Source organism: Vidua chalybeata, chromosome 17 (assembly GCF_026979565.1).
Source record: "Vidua chalybeata isolate OUT-0048 chromosome 17, bVidCha1 merged haplotype, whole genome shotgun sequence".
Lineage (NCBI taxonomy): Eukaryota > Metazoa > Chordata > Aves > Passeriformes > Viduidae > Vidua > Vidua chalybeata.
In genome coordinates, this window is record NC_071546.1 from 7,732,733 (window position 1) to 7,750,503 (window position 17,771).

Genomic DNA, 17,771 nt, shown 5'->3' on the forward strand with positions numbered 1-17,771 from the left:
CGGGGTAGCGGGGCGTGCCGGGTAGCCGGGCGGTACCGGGGGTACCGGGGCGTGCCGCCCTGCCATTCTCTCCAGCAACCCCTCTCGGCGGGCGCCCATTGGCTGAGCGGGATCTGCCCCCCCGCCCGGCGGCCAATGGGCGGCGGGGGGCGGGGCCCTCCATTGACAGACCCGGCGCGGCGGTGTTTACCGGGGGCGGCGGGGGCGGGGCGGCGGTGTCTATAAGAGCGGCACCGGGGGGCGTGCGGCTCCCGGGCTGCCCGCACCGCCCCCGCGCACCCCCGACCCGCACCTGGACCCGCTGCAACCACCCTACACCATTCCCGACCGAAGCATCTGCCGACTTAACCGGGGAGGCATCACCGGGGCGGCGGGGAGCGGAGCAACCCCGGGGCGGAGCCCTCACGGCGTGCAGCATCCCCGAGCCGCTACAGAGCATCCCGGAACATCCTCGAGCCGGCGCCGAACATCCCCGGGTTGGTGTGGAGCATCCCCGAGACGGTACAGAGCATCCCGGAGCTTCCTCAGACCGGTACCGAGCATCCTCGAGGTGCTACAGAGCATCCCAGAGCATCCTCAGACCGGTACCGAGCATCCTCGAGGTGCTACAGAGCATCCCGGAGCATCCTCGGACCGGTGCAGAACATTCCGGGACAGGACCGCTGCAAAGCATCTCCGAGCCGGAGACCACCGGGCCACCCCGGGGCCCTTCCGGAGCATCTCCGCGGCCGCCGCCCCGGCGGAGCCGGCTCCGCCGTGCGCCCCCGGGCCCCATCGCGGCCGCCTGCGCCCCGCCCCGCCGCCGCCCGCTCCGCACAATGGGGGCGGCGCGGCGCGGCGCGTAGCAGCGGGCGGGGAGGCGGCGGCGGACAGGGAGGCGACGGCGGGAGGGGAGGAGGAAGAGGCGGAGGCGGCGGCGGGATACCCGGCTCCGGGATGGTGCAGCGCGGCCCGCGGGGCCGGGGCGCGGAGGCTCGGCGGGAGCCCTGCGCCCCACTGCCCGCCCGTGACACCGAGCCCGCCTGGTGCAAGACGCCGAGCGGGCACATCAAGCGGCCCATGAACGCCTTCATGGTGTGGTCCCAGCACGAGCGCCGCAAGATCATGGACCAGTGGCCCGACATGCACAACGCCGAGATCTCCAAGCGCCTGGGCCGGCGCTGGCAGCTCCTGCACGACTCCGAGAAGATCCCCTTTGTCAGGGAGGCCGAGCGCCTGCGCCTCAAGCACATGGCTGACTACCCCGACTACAAGTACCGGCCTCGGAAAAAGGGCAAGGTGGGCACCGGAGCAGCCCGGCCGCGGCTCCCAGTGAAGATCAAGCCCTCCGTGTTGGGCCGTGTCTCTGCCAGCCGCAGGCAGCCGGCCAAGCTGCCCGCCGGCCCCAACACCCCGCAGGAGCCCGCACCAGAGGTGCCCGCTGAGGACAGCCCTGTGGTGCCTGGCACGGCTGCCTGGCACCCGGCACCCGACGGGGAGCGCAGCCCCCAGGAGCCCCCTGCACCCCTGAGCCCTACCACACCCTGCCCGGAGCCAGGGAGGTCCCCAGAGAGCGGGTCCCCCTCTCCCATGTCAGCTGGGTCCCCTCCCTCTTCCTTCAGCTCCTCTGACGAGGAGCTGGAGGAGGAGCTGCTGGGGATCATGCCCGGGCGGGCGCCTGCCAGTGCCACCTGTGGTGCCCTGGACTGGTCCGTCTTCGACAAGGACCACGACCTCTACCCGCGGGGAGGCTCCTCGCACTTCGAGTTCCCGGACTATTGCACGCCCGAGGTGACGGAGATGATAGCAGGGGACTGGCTCATGTCCAGCATCTCAGACTTGGTCTTTACCTACTGAGTCCCACGCTCTGCAGGTAACACTCATTTTTATTTTCACCCACAATCAGGTCATATCAAAAAACAACCCAGGAAAAAAAAAACAAACAAACCGAAACCAGCTGTTTACATGCAGGAATCAGGTATTTTGCCTTGAAGCTGCTGGAAGGCAGAGCCCCTGCTCCCCCCACCCCCTGGCACACACCCATTCTCCATCCGTCTGTCTGTCCGGCTCTCGCCTCGTGCCCGCAGGATGCATGGCCGCCCGCTGCGGTTATTTGCCCGTGAAATGCATCTCATCGGGTTTTCATTGTCACACCCGGCTGCTTTCCCCCATGGCCCCGGCACTGACAGCTATGGCTGCTCCCGGCCGCTCCCATCTGTGCCAGCACCGTGTGCCCTCCCGCTCTCCAGGAAGCAGGAGCATCCACGCCACCCCAGCTGTCGGTGCCCACCCCACCTTCCCCATCCCTTGGAGAATGGCTGATTCCGTTTGGTTTTTGACTGCATTGAACGCATGGCTTCAATTTTCTCCTCTTCCTCTTTGCAGCCCTTGGGGAGGGATGCCGAGCCATGCCAAACTGTCCCTTCCCAGCTCCCTATTTTGTGAGGGGTCCCTGGCTTGGGGGTTCAGTGTCCCACAGCAGCGTCTCCTTCCCTGTGGCGCGTGCTCCCCACCACTCGCTTTGGGAAGAGCGAAGTTGCACACACGTGATGAGCACGTGGGTGCGGGAGGCTGTGTTGTTTCTCTCGCCAGGCAGTTGTGCAGGGAAAGCTGTGCCACAGAGGGAGCCCATGTCCAGAGTCACCCCAAAATTGTATGGGGACCAGCCCTTCACTAAGTAGCCAGCCCTCATTTTAACCTTGGAGCCTGTGCCTGTGCAGGACCTGCTGTGGGCTGGCTGACCTTGGCCAGTGGAGCTGGGTGTCACTGTGCCCAGCCGTGGCGTGTGGTGCTGCTGGGATGGCAGGGAGCAGCATGGAAAGGCAGGGTTCGCAGCGAAGGGCAGCTGTGGAAAATCTGCCTTAAACAACCACCCAAACTGGTCCAAGAGCAGCTGCAGCCAGTGCTGGTGGGCTTGTGGGGTGTGGGTGATGCTCTGGCACAGGGCTCCTCCACACAGCACCACACTGGGCTCTGCTGCCGGCTACGCCAAGAGCAGGGACATGCTGGCAGGGAAGATGCTGCTGCAGCGGCTCCTCCAGCTGGGATTTTCTTTGCTTTTCCTAATGGCTCCTTCCTGCGACAGCCGCCTCCTCCCACTGCCAGGAGCACGTGGCTGCAGTGCTGGCTCGGCAGCTGCCGCAGGCTGTGGTTGTGGGGGGGGGGCAGGGGCTGTGCTCTGGTACAGCTGTGATGGGTGGGGACCCCACACATCCCTGGGGATGCGGTCATGGCCTGGGCTGCCAGCGTCTGCAAGAGCTGTACTGGGCTCGGCAGCAACTGCTGCTTCAAGCAGCCCCTGCAGTCCCCCATGACCACGACTCCCCAGGGACTCTGGATTTGTGGGGGCCCCCCTGATCCTTCCCTGACAGTGGGGTGCTGGCAGCAGCAGAGCACCTGCTGCTTGAGGCTCTGCCTCCCTGTCTTGGGGCTGCCGGTTCCCCCAGTCACACAGGCTACCCCATGCCTGCCCCTTGCTGTCAGGCTGGACTGAGCCATAAACAGGGGAAGGACATCCCCCTCCCTTGTCCTGGCATCCCCTGAGGGTGCCTCGGAGTAGGTGCCTGGCCCTGCTGCTGGAGCTGCTGGTGGCCCTGGCTCAGCCGTGGGGATAGGCACTGCAGCGCAGGGAGAGGTGTGTCCCTGGGCCCTTTGCAGGGATGCTTCATGTCCCCCAGCCCAGTCCCTGGGGACCCCTCGAGGCCCCCCGTGATGGTCAGCCATCAGCAGTGTAGATGTGTCGGTGTGTAGCGGTAGCTGTGCGTGTGTGTTGGCATTAGCCACGGTGTTTCGGTACCCCCGTGCGGGTGCCAGCCTGCGGAGCCAGGCGGGCATCACGCATCAGACACGTGTTCCCTGGATAGAGCGCGTCCTCTTCTCTGCGTCCCCTCCCTCCCCGGCCTTCCCCCACCTGATCCAGTCCCGCCCCCAAAGGTGGAAAAGCCAAATAAGCGCCGGGACAGCCGTGATTCTGGCAGCCTGCTCCCGCCTCACCGCCGCCTCGGGGGGACTTTGCCTTCCCACCCCCTGGGCAGCCCCGCGCCAGGAGCATCTGAAGCCCCCTCCCATGTGTGAGCGGGATTTGGGGTTCTCGTGGGGTCCGGCGGCCCCAGAGCTCTCTAAAACACACGTATCTCACCCAGCACCTCGGTGCCTTCTTGGGGTGCACAGCCACCCCATGCTGTGGCCAGGGCTTCTCAGGGAGGGCGCCGAGGCTGACGGTCACCTGCCCTCCATCCCTGTCCATGGGGAAGCCAAAGCCCCCAGGTACCAGCAAGGCCTGAGGCCACACTGAGGGTCTCGCATCACACGTGTGCTTTGCTGACCCTGCAGCTCAGGGCTCAGCTTCCGTTCCTATGGGGAACACGGGTCCCAGTGGTCCCCTACGTGCTGTGCATCACCCTTGAGCCAGGGTGATCCCTCCACAGATTGTCAGGCGAAATATTTCCTCAGGAGCAGGTTCTGGGTCAGTGCCAGAACCGGAGCCAGTGCCAGGGTCTCCTGCCCTGGCTGCAAGCACAACATCATCCGCTTTGTCCCTGTCCTCACCCCTGTCCCCCTCCTCGAGTCTCGCCGGGTGTGTTTGTCAGGGAGAACCGTCGTGGACAGTGGTGGATTTTCTGTGCCGTGTGGTTGTAGTGCTTAGAGACCCCTCCCAGCGTGCGGCCCCCTCCCGCTGCGCCCCCGCTGCCCGGTGCTGGCTGGCATGCGTGTGCGAGCGTGTGTGCGTGCGCGTGCGACATCCCGTCATCACTCCAGACAAAGCGAATAATAATAATAATAGTAATAATAAATAATAAAAATAAACCAAACCTCTCTCAGGAAGCAGCTGCCCTGGCGGCGGCCGAGTGGGCCGGGGGTCCCCGGAGCTGGTGGGGCCCCGACGCAGCCTGCGGACGGGCGCCAGCGCTCGGGGTCACCTTTGTAGTGTTGTGTTAGTGAAGGGTCCCTGTGTCTGTTATCTTGGAGAAACAGGATTTTAGCCGAGGGGCAGTGACGACCCCATCTGGGTCCGTCTTGGGGGTGTGACATGGCTGGCCCTTGCTCTGCAGAACCTCGGCTAACAATGATCCTGACTGTTGTGATTATGGAATAAAGTGTGTTGGTCTGCTCCCCATGGCTCTGGCTCCTTCTGTGCTGCCTCGCTCCTCCCAGGAGAATTTGGGGTTCCCAGGGCAATGTGAGGTCCCCAGGGCGATGTGGGATTCCCAATGGCCAGCATCCAGCTCCCAGGCATATCACTTCCCACCCTGAGCCCCGGTTCCTGTGGGCTCTCCTGCAGCGGGGAGGTTCAGCCTCATCAGTCAGTGTGGGCTGGGCGTCCCTGGGAGCAGTGTGAGCATGTGCATGTATGTGCACGTATGTGCTGTGCACATGCAGCCCCTGCCCCACCCGTGTGCGTGTGTGGGCAACCCCGGCACCGCCCCCGACTCCGTTCAGCCGGGGGAGGGGACCGAGGGTAATCGGGGGGGGAACTAGAGAGGGAGGGAACCGGGGGTGCTAATCCAGACCCACAGGAGGGCCCGGGGGGGCCACGGGGTCACGTGCCACTTGCGGCACACCCAGACCCCCGCCCCCCGTCTCACCGCAGCTGTTGCCATGACAACAAGAGGAGCCCAGAGCATCCCCGAGTACTGCCAGCCCCTCCTGCTGCCTCGGCGCTCCTGGGGACCGGGCTGTCCCCGAGGGAGGGAGAAGTGCAGGGGTTGTCCATGCCACAGTGACCCCCCCAAGTCTGCAGGCTGCACCCACGGGACAGCCCCCAGCACCGCCCGGGGCCTGGGTGGTAGCACGGGGACAGCAATGTTCCAGTGCGGCGTCACTGCAGCCCCCGGCAATGGGATTCCTCTCTGCAGGGGCACTGCTGGGAGCAGGGGGGACCATGGGGCAGCCACAGTCAGAGCTCACTGGCCATCACCACTGCCCCCATCACTTCAGTAAGGTCAGGGCCACACAGGCACATCACACATTGCCACTAGCCTGGTTCTGAGTTACATGCGGCAGTGGCCTCTTGGCTACCCCTAAGGTGCCACGTACCTCCCGCCACCACTCCTCCTTCCCCCTTGCTGCCCAAAGGGTGTCCCTCCCAAAGGGCTCCAAGCACTGCTGAGAAAATGGCTCCTGCAGAAGCCACAGGCAATTAAAAATAACCAACACGGCTGCCAGCCTTGAGCCATCCAGACAAAACCGCTTCCAGGCTGGCCAAGGTGGCTGCATCACCCCAGTTCAGCAGAGCATGCCCTGGGAATTGGGCATCATGCCCGGGATCTCCTCCTGCAGCCAGGCACCCGGCCTGGGGTACAGGGCAGGCTGGGAGCTCGGGCTATTTCCAGCCCCATGCTGCTGATGGGGGGGACACCCCGGAGAGCCAGCAGCACACACAAGGCCTGGCGCTGGCCCAGAGGGAGGCAGATGGATGGAGAACGGTGACCGGGGCATGCACACACCCTTTGGCTCTGCTCCTGCTCCTCTTCCCACGGGGCTGCTGGCTGTGAGGCCACACTGAGCCGGCCTGGCCACCGCAGGGAAGGTGCCAGTTCTGGGCCCCAGGGTGCTACAAGAGCATATCTGGAAGCCCTGGTCTGCAGAGGGTAGGAAGTGTGTTTAGTAACTGTTTATTTTACAGTTTTAGGGCTTGTAGAAATCTGCATTTACAGGGGGTGTATAAGTCTTTGTACAGAGTAACTGAAGCACCCTGGTCTCCTCCCAGGCCCTTCTCCCCCCACCCCCGGGGACAACGCAAGAACTAAAGTGCATCATGGCCAGGGAATGGAGGGGCTGCAGGGGCTCCTCCTGGGGGGCTCCAGCCATCCCCTCCTCCAGTGTGGTGTACAGAGCAGTCCTGGGCCCTCCAGCAACATTCCCAGGTCACCACACTCTCCTGCACCAGTGGTTTCTAAAGTGCAAAGTGACCCAGGCCCCAGTCCTGCTCTGCTGCTCTGGGGGTGCCAAGGGGCCAGGAATGGGCTCTGAAAGCCACACTGGAAGGAGCCCCCTGAGCAGCCCCAGGTCTCTCCAAGACCGCTGGCACCATTGAGGAGAGGAGGGAACAGGTCTGGCTGCCTGCCTGGACAAGGGCGGTTTCACACACTCCACATTTCACCTGCAGAGGCAAAGGGAACTCCTGCTCAGGGCTTCATGGGAACACAAGTCAGAAATGAAAACTGCCCATCTGCCCTCTGGCCAGAAAGGCACAACCCTTCCATGAGCAAGGGCCCATGGGGCAAACCAGAACACACCCAGGGCGGTTATGGACCAAGAAGGGTAGGAGTGGGGGGTGCTGAGCTTTGCAGGGCATGAGTTTTCTTCTCTATCCCAAAATGCCTTCAACCAACACCTCCTTTTCAGGTGTGCAGACCCTGGGCATGGCACAGATGGCTTTGGGCACAACAGAGCAATGATGGGGCAGCGGGAGGGAGCCGTGAGGGACAGGTAAGGACACTTGAAGGAGATTTAGCAGCTTGGGGGAGAGGTAGAGGCATAGAGTGTCTGTTGGCTCTGTCTCAGTGGGACACTGAGTTATCTATAAGGATTTGCTGCTTAGCTTGGAGGGCAGGGAGCGCTGGGACTGCCAATGGAACTGGTGGGGAGACGGGAGCTATGCAGGGGTCAGGGTGGCCTTTTTGGGAAACCCCTTGTGTTATTTCCAGAGGTGATGCTGAAGCCTGATCAGCTCATAGGGGAGGTTTTTGTCACATTTCCTAGTGCAACAACTTCTACCCTGTGCAAAGTGTTTCATGAGGTGGAAAAAGCCTTTCTCCATGTGGGCATGTTAATGTCCACTTCCAGAGCTACTAAAGAAGTCTGCAATGGGTGTTTACAGTGCCACCAAGACTTGTGGTAGCATAACCTGGCACATCACAGTACACACCTTTGGCAGGGTGACTGCACTTGTGCTCACTTCACTAACCCCAGGTCACAGTACTGCCAGCACAGCAGTGGCAGTGCCTGAGAGCTGAGGGGAGCTAAGGTCTGCTCCTGGCCTCTACAAACATATCAGGCTGCAAAAATGTGGAAGCAAAAAGAGCCAGGGAGTGTTACACACTGAAGAGAAGCTCACAGCATTGTGCTGGTTGGGGTGTGGGAAAGGTTTGGCTCTGCTCAGAGGGTGTCCACAGGGAAGAGCTGGAGCACCAGCAAAGCTGAAGGCAGATTGTGGGGCACACTGGAGCAATGAAGAGCCAAAGGGCTGCCCTGTTCCTCAGGAGTGCAACGCCCTCCACCCTCACACACGCAAGCACCCAGAACAAACCCTGCTGACACTCTCCTCCAGGCGAAGATCTGTTCTCACTCCCACCAGTTTTCCCCAACGGAGAACACAGGATCCTTTGGGCACAGCCCACACAGAGCTCTCCCTCTGTATAGTCACCTGAGCACAGCCTGAACAGCCAAATTTGTCCATACCTCTGGTTCCTCAGGAGACAGAAGGAATGCCTGTCTGCTCACCCTTGCACAGGGAGAGGGGAACAAGGTGAGCATGGTGTGGGGAACCGTCCTGCTGGGCTGGTTCCCTCAGTCTCTGTCACAAAGGCCAAAAGCATTACTGGACGCAGTAAGAATAAAAAATAATCTTCAGACAGGTCGTTTCTGGACACGTCCTTCATCAGACATCAGCCCTTCCTGCTGGGGATGGACGCAGTGACAGCAAAGGCCCTTCCTCCAGCTTCAGGGGAAAATCTGCAGCTGAAACTTGGGTGCCCACTCCAGTGCGCTCTTTACCATAGCCAGGGCAGCTGCTCCCAGTGCCACTGTCAGCCCCATCACTGCCAGCTTGACAAAGCGGTTGGTCCGGGGCTTTGTCAAGACGGATTTTGTCCGCTCCTCCCCTCGGAGCCGCTCCTCCCCTCGGAGCCGCTCTCTGAAGCGTTGCCTCAACACAGTGTCTGGTCTCTGCTGCACTGATGCCAACTCAAAGTCCTTAAAAGTGGAAGCCGCAGTTCTGCAAGAGAAGGAACAGGTCAAGGAATGTTCCCCGCTCAACCCTGGGACCAGCCTCCAGTCAGGAAGACCTCCACAGGGAGGCAAGACCTGGCAAGGGGATGCAGGGAACACATGGGCTGCACAGCACTCACCGTTCCGCCTGAGCTGCCTTCTTGGTGAGTTTGGAAGGCGGGAACTGGACAAAAATGTCCCCGGCTTTGCTGATCAGAGACTCATAAGGAAGGTCCTGTGGGATCTGGGACAGGAGGTGGTGGACAGAGGCCATGTCACACTCGCAGTCCAGAACTTCCTGCTTCCGGTGCCACACAATCTGCAGAGGAGTGAGAGGAGGACAGACAAGGAAGTCGGGACAACTCCTTGGCACATGCTGGCACTTGTTTCAGAGCTAGAAGAAAAAAACCACTTTACTTCCAGCTGAAAGACCTTCTTCAAGAGGATATGCTGCAGTGAAGTATTCACTGGAAAGAGAAATGCCAAACCTCTTCTGAAACTCTGAGGCCATGGGAAGCCTCTTTTAGGGTACTTAGGTCTGTCTGCTCAGCAGAACCTGCTACTGGCAGGCCAGAGGTGGGGGCAGAACCTCAGCAGGGTTTGATTTCATGACTTGCTGCTTGCTTCATCCTCCTGCTATCAACGGATGGGCAGGTGGATGCAGAGTGCAGGGCTGTCCCCAGCCAGCCAGGCATCCCATTATGTGACCAGAAGCAGGACCAGCACATGAAAGGAAATAAAGACACTGTGTCATGCTGCCTCCACAGCACTGAACTGGTACAGCCAGCACATCTGGCCACCCTCAGGCTGCCCTGAGTTCCCACCTGCCCTTTATCATCACCAACAACATCACTGACTGAATCTGCAGAGCAAGGTACAGCTGGGGACAGCACCAGCACTGGGTTTGCAGCCTCCTTCTGCAGCCCCAAACTCCTACCACTTCAGCGCAGTTAATCCCTGACCATTCCACCAATACCTACCGCAGCTGCAAAATAAATGGGCATCAGCGGGTGGCAAGCCAGGAAGAAGTCATATAATCGCACAACGTGCCGGAAGTCAGATAAAACGTGGCCAAACCAGGTGATCAGCCAGCTGAGAGCAAAGATGGTTCCCACCTCCGCACTACAGAGAGAAAGAGCCATGAGGTCAGCCTGGAAACAGGGATGAAATGCTCTCAAGCCAGCCCTGCACTGGACAGCCATGCCTGGGGAAATAGAGCTGGCTCTCAGTGGAGCACTGAACCCCCCTAGAGCAGGAACTGCACCTCTGACACAAAAAAGTGTTTATCCCCTGTGCCACCCCCTGTGGCAAAGTGCTGCCACTACTTGTGTCACATCCAGTGGGGCCACAGCACAGGCTAAATTCTGCTTTCAGGGGACCCTGAATGTGTCATGTATCATGGCACTGTCTGGCTTGCTCGCCTGAGGACAACTGAAGTCCTGTAGCACAGACAGATGTTTGGGTTCCTTCCTACCCTGAGGGCTTACTAATTCTGGGAGTTTGCAATCAGGGTTGGTACCTAAGGACATTTTGGCTGTGGAAAAAAACATAAAGCTGCCCAAAAAAGGGCTCTGAACTGACTCTTCCCGTTCACCTTCATGCTTCTGATTTGATCTGCCCAGACACACCTGTGCGTCCCTAATGCAAAATCTGGGAATTGAAACAAGGACGAAAAATCAAAACCCCACAATTCCTATAAAGATTTGTAGGGATGGTATGTTTATTGCAGCGCTGGACGGATGTGGGGGATCGTTCCCCTTCAAAAGACATGCGTGCCTCTGAGAACTCCTGATCCCTTTTTATTCTTCCTCACTACTTTACATATGCATAGAATTTCACAATAGGTTCATGCATATTCATTCTGCTGATTTCGAGTTACACTTACAGCTAGTTACACTTGTAGCTAGTTTTTTATCAGAAAGTATGGAAAGAACTCCTGGGTCACTCTGCCCTGTCTGTTTCAAGGTTCAAGGAGTCTCTTATCTCCTAAGCTTGGATCACATTCTTTCTCCTCAGCTGGGGCAGTTTTACTAGTGCTGCAGTTACCAGACTAAACAGCATATTTTACTTATGCTAGCAAGTTCAAAGTGGCACATTTCACCTAAATCCAAATGGATTTCTGCCCTGTTAAATTTTCACTCTGTCTCAGAATTATCCCCAGAACTATCAACAAACTACAGCAAGGTCCCACCAGCCACACAAGTGGTCATGTGAAGCAGTTGTAGCATTTGTACAACACTGTCCCCAAATCCCCAGCCCTACCAATACAGACTGCAGACAACTGGGCTGAAGATGGCACCATGTAAAACCCCTTCATATAGGCAGCACAGGTTTGAGCCTGATCAGAAACAAGTGCCACATGCCTTTGGGGTGTCACCATCAGCTGTGGGACAGCTGTTGACTCCCTGAGGAAGCCACTGTGGTGCTGGGGATGTGCTGGTGAAAATGGCCCTGTGAACAGTAACCTGAGACGGGCAGAGGAGAGCCAGGAGGCTCTAAGAGAACATTTGCATACCTCTGCATGAAGTCGTGCACCTCAGGGTTCACCTGGTCTACGATGAGCATCAGGTAATTTAAAATCTGCTTGGTATTATCCATCGTTGGGTACATAAAATCCCTGAGGAAAGATTTAAAAGGAGCTTTGTCAAGCAACAACGTCAGCGAGCAGAAGGTGAAGTACATGCAATAAACAGCCTTGCTGGCAGTGCTGCTTTAACCCCAGCCCCAAGGCATTCTGTCCCTTTGGAGCAGCCTCCTTCCAGCTTGTCTGGGACACACAGGGCTGACCTGCACACAGAACCCAGGCCCAGACCATCACGCTGCTGTCAGCTGACACTTCTTATTTTGCTGCATTGCACACAAAAACCGTAAAGCCTTTCCAGTACCCAAAATCTGACTCCTGCCTGGGAGAGGAAAGATAATCCCTCCAAACCACACTCTCCAGCTGGAAGCTTGGTCTTATTTCAGTGCAAAAACAGGAAAGACTTTTCATGTGGGGTAAAGGACACTGGTAGTACAGACCACACTGCCCAGGGCTATGCAAGGACAAGAGGGAGGCAGGTGCTGAGCCAGCCCACAGGAGAGGGAGAGGCCCTGACAGCCACACAACCACGGATAATGCATGTGCGTTGGCTTTTCCAACACCAAGAGATGCTACAAATTAACTGACAGCCTTCAATTATCCCTTCCCCAGGGCACAGCTCCCTGCAAAGCCACGTGCTGTTGTGTGGTCAGGCTGCTCTCAATCACCCTCTGGGTACAGGCATGACAGGCAGCTGCTTTAACCCAAGGCTCTGCCTTCCCAGATACCCTTCCAGGCCAGCTCTACCTGCACAGGTGTCCCCACAGCCTGAGGACACGCAGTTGGCTCCTCTCCTCCCACTGAGTACCTGAGATGATGCATCGAGAGCTTCTCCACCAGTGCTGTGGCCAGCCTGTCCCCCACCACCAGGAGGAAGGTGACCACGATGTCATGGTATCCCTGGTAGTAGTGCAGCTGGGGGTTGCGCTTGAGGACGTGGAGGATGATATCGATGAGCTCCTCCTGCAATCCTTCCCTCTGGTCATCTGGCATCCCTGTGGGAACAGCAGAGGTGGCACAGCTGTGTCACCTACCAGTGCCTGCTGTGGGAGCAAGGGTGACTGTGGTGTGCAAGGAGAGCACCTGTGCTTTTACTAACCTGCCTGATCCCAAGGGATGTGGTGTAGAAGGGGTGGGTGGTAAAACTGGCAGAAAAAACTATCCAAAGCCCTAATGCTGTCTCCCAAAACTCTGCAGGACCAGGGGAATCTGGCCAATTACTGAGAGGTTTAATCTTTAGATCTGCAGAACCCTTATCTGCAAGGAAGCCACTGTTGAGGACAGGAGCAGGGTTTACAGATATTTGCACTGCTGCACAGTGCTGCTGTGAAGAGAGAATTGTTCTACACATCCAGCACAGATGAGGACGTTTTAGTAATTTTTAATTTCCCAGGAGCTCTAGAAAAAAAATCAACAGGACCCATTTTCACAGAAACTATGCCAACTGCATCAGACTGTGAGGCCTCCACCAGCAAAACTTTCTATCAGTCCCCTGCTAACAACACGTGTTTAGGGACAGGATGTCACAGGGAAAACATTGTTCCTGCCCTGCACAGCTGCAGCCAGTTACTGGCAGCCCTTGTCAACAGATGAAACATCCAAAGGCCAACCAGAGAGTCCCAGTGGAGATCCTGCAATGACAAAGTTCTCCTTTTCCTCTGCTTCCCTAATGCAGCTAAAAATAGGCAGGAGGCTGTCATTCAAGGGCAAAAAAATCCGTAGGAGCAGAGCCTCCAGGAATCAGGCCTGCACACAGCATCCATGCCTGCAAGAAGCAGAGTGAATCAAGTGTTTATACAAAATAAAAGTGGCAGAAGGGGGAGGCAGATTCTGACCAGAAATAACGACTGCTCAGCACAGAGAGCTGCTGGATTTAGCATTTTATAAATAACACAAGGCACCAGCCTCCCATCAGAACTAAACAACTGCAAAACCATTTTGCTTCTAAATGTTCTAAGTTCTGTTAAATTTGGTGCAAGAACCTGATTTTGAGACTGTTTTATACCAGGGGTTGTTCTAAGCACAGACAAACTTGCCTTCCCTACCCCTGAGCTAGACCATGGACTAAAATAAACTGAAGCAAATGGCATGTTTCAAGCTTTCCATCTGTCCTAATCTCAACAGGTCATGGTGCACAAGATCCATGCAGGATCCATCCTCTCTCTGCTGCAACTGTCTGCCAGTAGCAGCCTCCTGGCAGAGGGGCACAGTGGGGCAGGGGAAGTGGAACGTTGGAAAAGCCATGTCAAAAACCATCTGTGCAGAGACAGCTGAAGGAAACTGATGGCTGCAGAAGGGCTTCACTGCAAGAAGCAGCTGCTGTGAGCTCACATGGAAAAGGTTTTCTAGAAGTCAGGCCCTTGGAGTAATAATGGAATGCCACCTTCTGCAGCCTCCCAGGGAGGTCTGAGCCAGGAGGAGCCCCACAGCATTGCTCTTGCCCCCACAGAGTGGGAAGAGCAGAACCCCCCTCACCTGGTGGGAAGCGGCGCAGGGATCGCCGCACATCCAGTAACACTTGCTGGTAATCCTTATTGTCCTCTCGCAGCTCCTTCCCTGCTGAGAAAAAGAGGAACAGGATTAACATGAAGCAGTGCAATGGTACTGGGAAGAGAGTGAGGTGAGGAGCTGGGAAGATCCCTGCTGAATGTGGACATGAAGCTGCACACACCCCCCTACTCCACTGTATATCCCCTTTTTCACGTCACACCTCAGCCCTGTCCCTGCACTTTCACTGCCACACGCTCTGACACTAACAGCAAATGAGACAATTATTTCTTTAGACAACACATGTTAAAATGCTTAAACTGAGAGCAGCACTCCCAGCACTCCTAGAAACATCTCTGCTACACAGTTTTGCTGTGCAATTCAAAGTGTACTCAGCAGCAGCACTGGAGGAATGCTATGAAGGCCACAAAGAATCATTTATAAAATAGAAACAATTTAGAGGAAAAATCTCATCCAGGGTTAGCTAAGACAGTTAAAACAGAAAAGTTCAGTGAGCTAGCAAATTCCTTCTATGGGATCATGTAAAGTTAAATATTGTCTTCCAGCAGCTTTGGTCACTTACATCATCCTAATGCCACTCGGTTCTTGACTGAGGTGGGGGGATACACGTTTCCAAACAACCACAGAATCAGGAACAACAACAAAATCTGTCCTGGGTGACTCTAAAGCTACAGGACCTAGAGCTCCTGCATTGCTAAGGTTTAAAAACCATGTGGATACTTCACCAGGAAGGTTGTTCCTGTGCCTGTTCTGACCAAAAAGCCACGTGTGCTTCACACAACAAACTGCTGCCTGGAAGAGACACATTGGGAGAATTTTGGCCACACCAGGGCTCAGAACAGCCACCTCTTCACAGGAGCAAAACAAATCAAGTCTGATTCTTTCTGCTGCAGGTGAACTTACATATGTCAGCTAATGCTCAGGGCTACGCTGACTGCATCCACAATGAACTGATTCCATGACTACCACTAAAGAAAAATCTTGTTTTTAGAAGTGATGTATTGTTTACATACAACACAGTATTGGTGCTGCAGTGAGTCCCCTTTGTACATGAGCTTACTGGGAAATGCAACATGCACAGGTAAAAGGCAGGTCAGAAAGCACGTCCCTCCTTTAGGGACAAAGGTCACTGAGCTGTTCCTTCCAAGCAGCTGAGTCCAGGCTGTTCCATACCTGGAAGAGGGGGCAGGTCGTCTGTATTAACACTGAGCAGCTTTGGCCACACTTTGCACCGGATCTCGTCGGTGAGCAGCCCGCCCTCGCTGATCGCCATCCGCCTCAGCTTTGGCACGTCGATGGGGTCACTGTTCAGAGCCTGGTAAATCTCTGCCACTTTTCTTTTCTTCTTAGCATCAAAGTCTGCAAAAGGTTACAGGGATGTGAGCTGACAGGCAGTGCCAGCACACAGTGGGGGCTAGCAATAGCCACTCACAGCCATGTCACACAAGGAGATGACACAGGACAGTCATCACACTGTCAGGACAGGGATGACTCTGGTGGGGACCTCTCCAGCTGAGTGTCCCCATTTCTGCAGGCTCAGCATTGGGAGCACCTCAAAGGGCACTTTCACTACTTCCCTATCCTGTGAGTCCCACTGTAGGAGGCAAACACTGCTCCTCCTGACACCAGAGCCACCAGCAGTGCCCAGACGGAGCCCTTGGCTCCTGTCCTTCCCAATGGCTCCACACAGGATCAAGACAGCCCTGCAAAGCCATTCTGAAACTCTCTGCCCTCTGATGCAGCTGCCAGCTCAGATGTCAAGTGTTTCCTAAGACCAGGACTTAGGAAAGTGTTCAAAGAAAGGTTAGGAAAGTGTTCCCAAAACTGTGTTCCTACCGACTCCCAGGTGCAGCCGTCCTAGGAAGAAGCCTGAGTATTTCCACTGACAGCAACAGACACAAGAAAGGACATAATTATACCAGAGTTAAAGAATCATAAGCACATTGACTTGTCCTATAACAAACACAAACCTGCCAGCCATAAGTACACACACAGTTCAGCCATTAGGAAATAATTCCTACTGTTTTGAGGAGCACAGGAACTTGGGGCAGGGAGGGAAGGAGGTAACACACAAAGCACAGTGCTCGGGGTTAGACACACTTACAGGACACCAGAGTGCTTCCCAGGGAGCAGAGAAGGGACACTACTTCACACCACATGGTGGAATTTGTCACCGCTGCCTCATGTGAGGAAAGAGAGAAGCAACCGAGAGCCACTCGATATCCCACACTGGAGGAGTTCCCAGTAAGGAGGCTTTGCTGAGCAGCTGCAGGACTGGAGTGCAGGATGAGGCCACAAACACTGCCTTTCCCATAGATGCAACAACTCTTGGGATCAAACAGGACTCGTTCTATAAGGGACATGTCCAAATAGGATTTGGGGTGGGAGGAATTAAAATGGAGAAACAGCTGTTTCCCAAGGCCGCGCCCTCCCGGCAGAGATAGGGCAGCTCGTTCCTCTGCCCACGTGGCACCTCAGCCACTGCCCCGGCCCTGTTCCTGCGAGCTCCTGGCTGGGAATGCAGCGCTCAGCGAGGTCTGCAGGGAGCCGGCAGGCCGGCAGGCTGTTCACACACATGGACGCTAAGTAGGTCGAGCAGTGGATGCTGTTCCTTCTCAAAGACCCTTTTAAAACACTTCTTGGATCAAAACAAGCTGTAACAGCCTACAACAGAGCTCCACCTCCCTCCGAATTCCAAGATCCTGGTAGCATTCAATCTCCTCTCGCTCACACAGTGACTACAGTTTATTTCCTTTCCGGCCCCTTGTGCAAGCAGAGTTATTTGCACAACAGAAGCCGGCTCTGCTCAGCCGGTTCCCTATTCCCAGCCAGTTCCCTACCCCCAGCTGTGCCTGATCCCCTGCCACACGCACACACTGGGTGTCACATACCGATGCCTCGGGAAGGAGGAGACAAAGCCTACGGGAGAAAGAACTGTTCACACACAAAGAACTTAAGGAGTAGTGGGAAGGAAGCAGCACATCTTGCGGGCTCCTCCTCTCAAACTTACTAAAAAAGACCGCAATATTTGCACTTTTCAAACACACAGGGGATAATAGCTGCGAGTATTATCAAAACCAGTGCATTTCAAAAAATGTTTTATGCAACCACAAGACGTTAACTCGCAGGTTCACCCCAGGAAGAAGAGACACAAACGCAAGGTGAGGGCGGTCTAAAACCCAGAGGAGTCCGTCGTTGCTTCCGCACCGCTGCAGGCTTCGGGCACCGACACACGGCCTCGCCAGGTCTGGCCAGCCCGGCGCTGCCGCAAAGCCCTCGATGACTGCCGGGGACCGCCCTCGGGCCCGGCTCGGCTCAGGCAGCATCAACCGCACCCGGCTGCTTCCGCACATACGCGGGGTGGGCCGGACCCTTCGCTCGGTCCCCGGATCCTCGGGACCCCCGGTTCCCCCGCCCGCTCCCGCCGGGGCGGCTCCGAGCGCAGCACCGGCCCCGCCCCGCCGCCAGGGGGCGCCGCCGCGCCCGCAGGGGGCGCTCCAGCCCCCGCCCCCTCAGCCGAACCACTGCCCCCCGCCCGCCGGGCCCGGCCCAGCCCGTACCGTGGCCGCCGACACCGTTGCGCGGCGGGCTCTGCCGGCCCATGTTCCCGGGCGCTGCGGCGCATTCCGGACACCGGACCGGACCGGGCCGGGGCTCCGCGCTCCCCGTGCCGTCCGGTCCCGTCCCGTCCCGCCCCCGCCCGCTCCCGCCGCCCCCCGCCCGCCGGCGCGCGGGCGGGACGTCACGGCGCCGCAGTGCGCAGGCGCGGCGC

At 57.3% G+C, this 17,771-nt stretch overlaps 2 protein-coding genes across 3 annotated transcripts; one reads left to right on the top strand and one right to left on the bottom strand.

Moving 5' to 3' along the window:
* The first annotated feature begins 923 nt into the window (after positions 1-923).
* On the top strand, positions 924-6,533 carry SOX12 (SRY-box transcription factor 12). The gene is made up of 2 exons (XM_053958425.1): positions 924-1,957; positions 2,067-6,533. The coding sequence occupies exon 1, from the start codon at positions 937-939 to the stop codon at positions 1,834-1,836; it is 900 nt and encodes a 299-aa protein (XP_053814400.1). The 5' UTR covers positions 924-936; the 3' UTR covers positions 1,837-1,957; positions 2,067-6,533.
* A 44-nt stretch (positions 6,534-6,577) lies between these two features.
* Positions 6,578-17,727, bottom strand: TBC1D20 (TBC1 domain family member 20). Of its 2 annotated transcripts, none has more exons than XM_053958421.1 (8): positions 17,560-17,727; positions 15,173-15,358; positions 13,967-14,047; positions 12,300-12,486; positions 11,426-11,527; positions 9,891-10,032; positions 9,051-9,229; positions 6,578-8,917 (listed from the first exon to the last, which is right to left on the bottom strand). In XM_053958421.1, exons 1-8 carry the CDS (start codon positions 17,600-17,602, stop codon positions 8,644-8,646), a joined length of 1,194 nt encoding a protein of 397 aa, XP_053814396.1. In that variant the 5' UTR covers positions 17,603-17,727; the 3' UTR covers positions 6,578-8,643. The 2 variants fall into 2 exon arrangements, with proteins under 2 accessions (XP_053814396.1, XP_053814395.1); XM_053958420.1 differs by having other exon boundaries at positions 13,967-14,050.
* Positions 17,728-17,771: the final 44 nt, after the last annotated feature.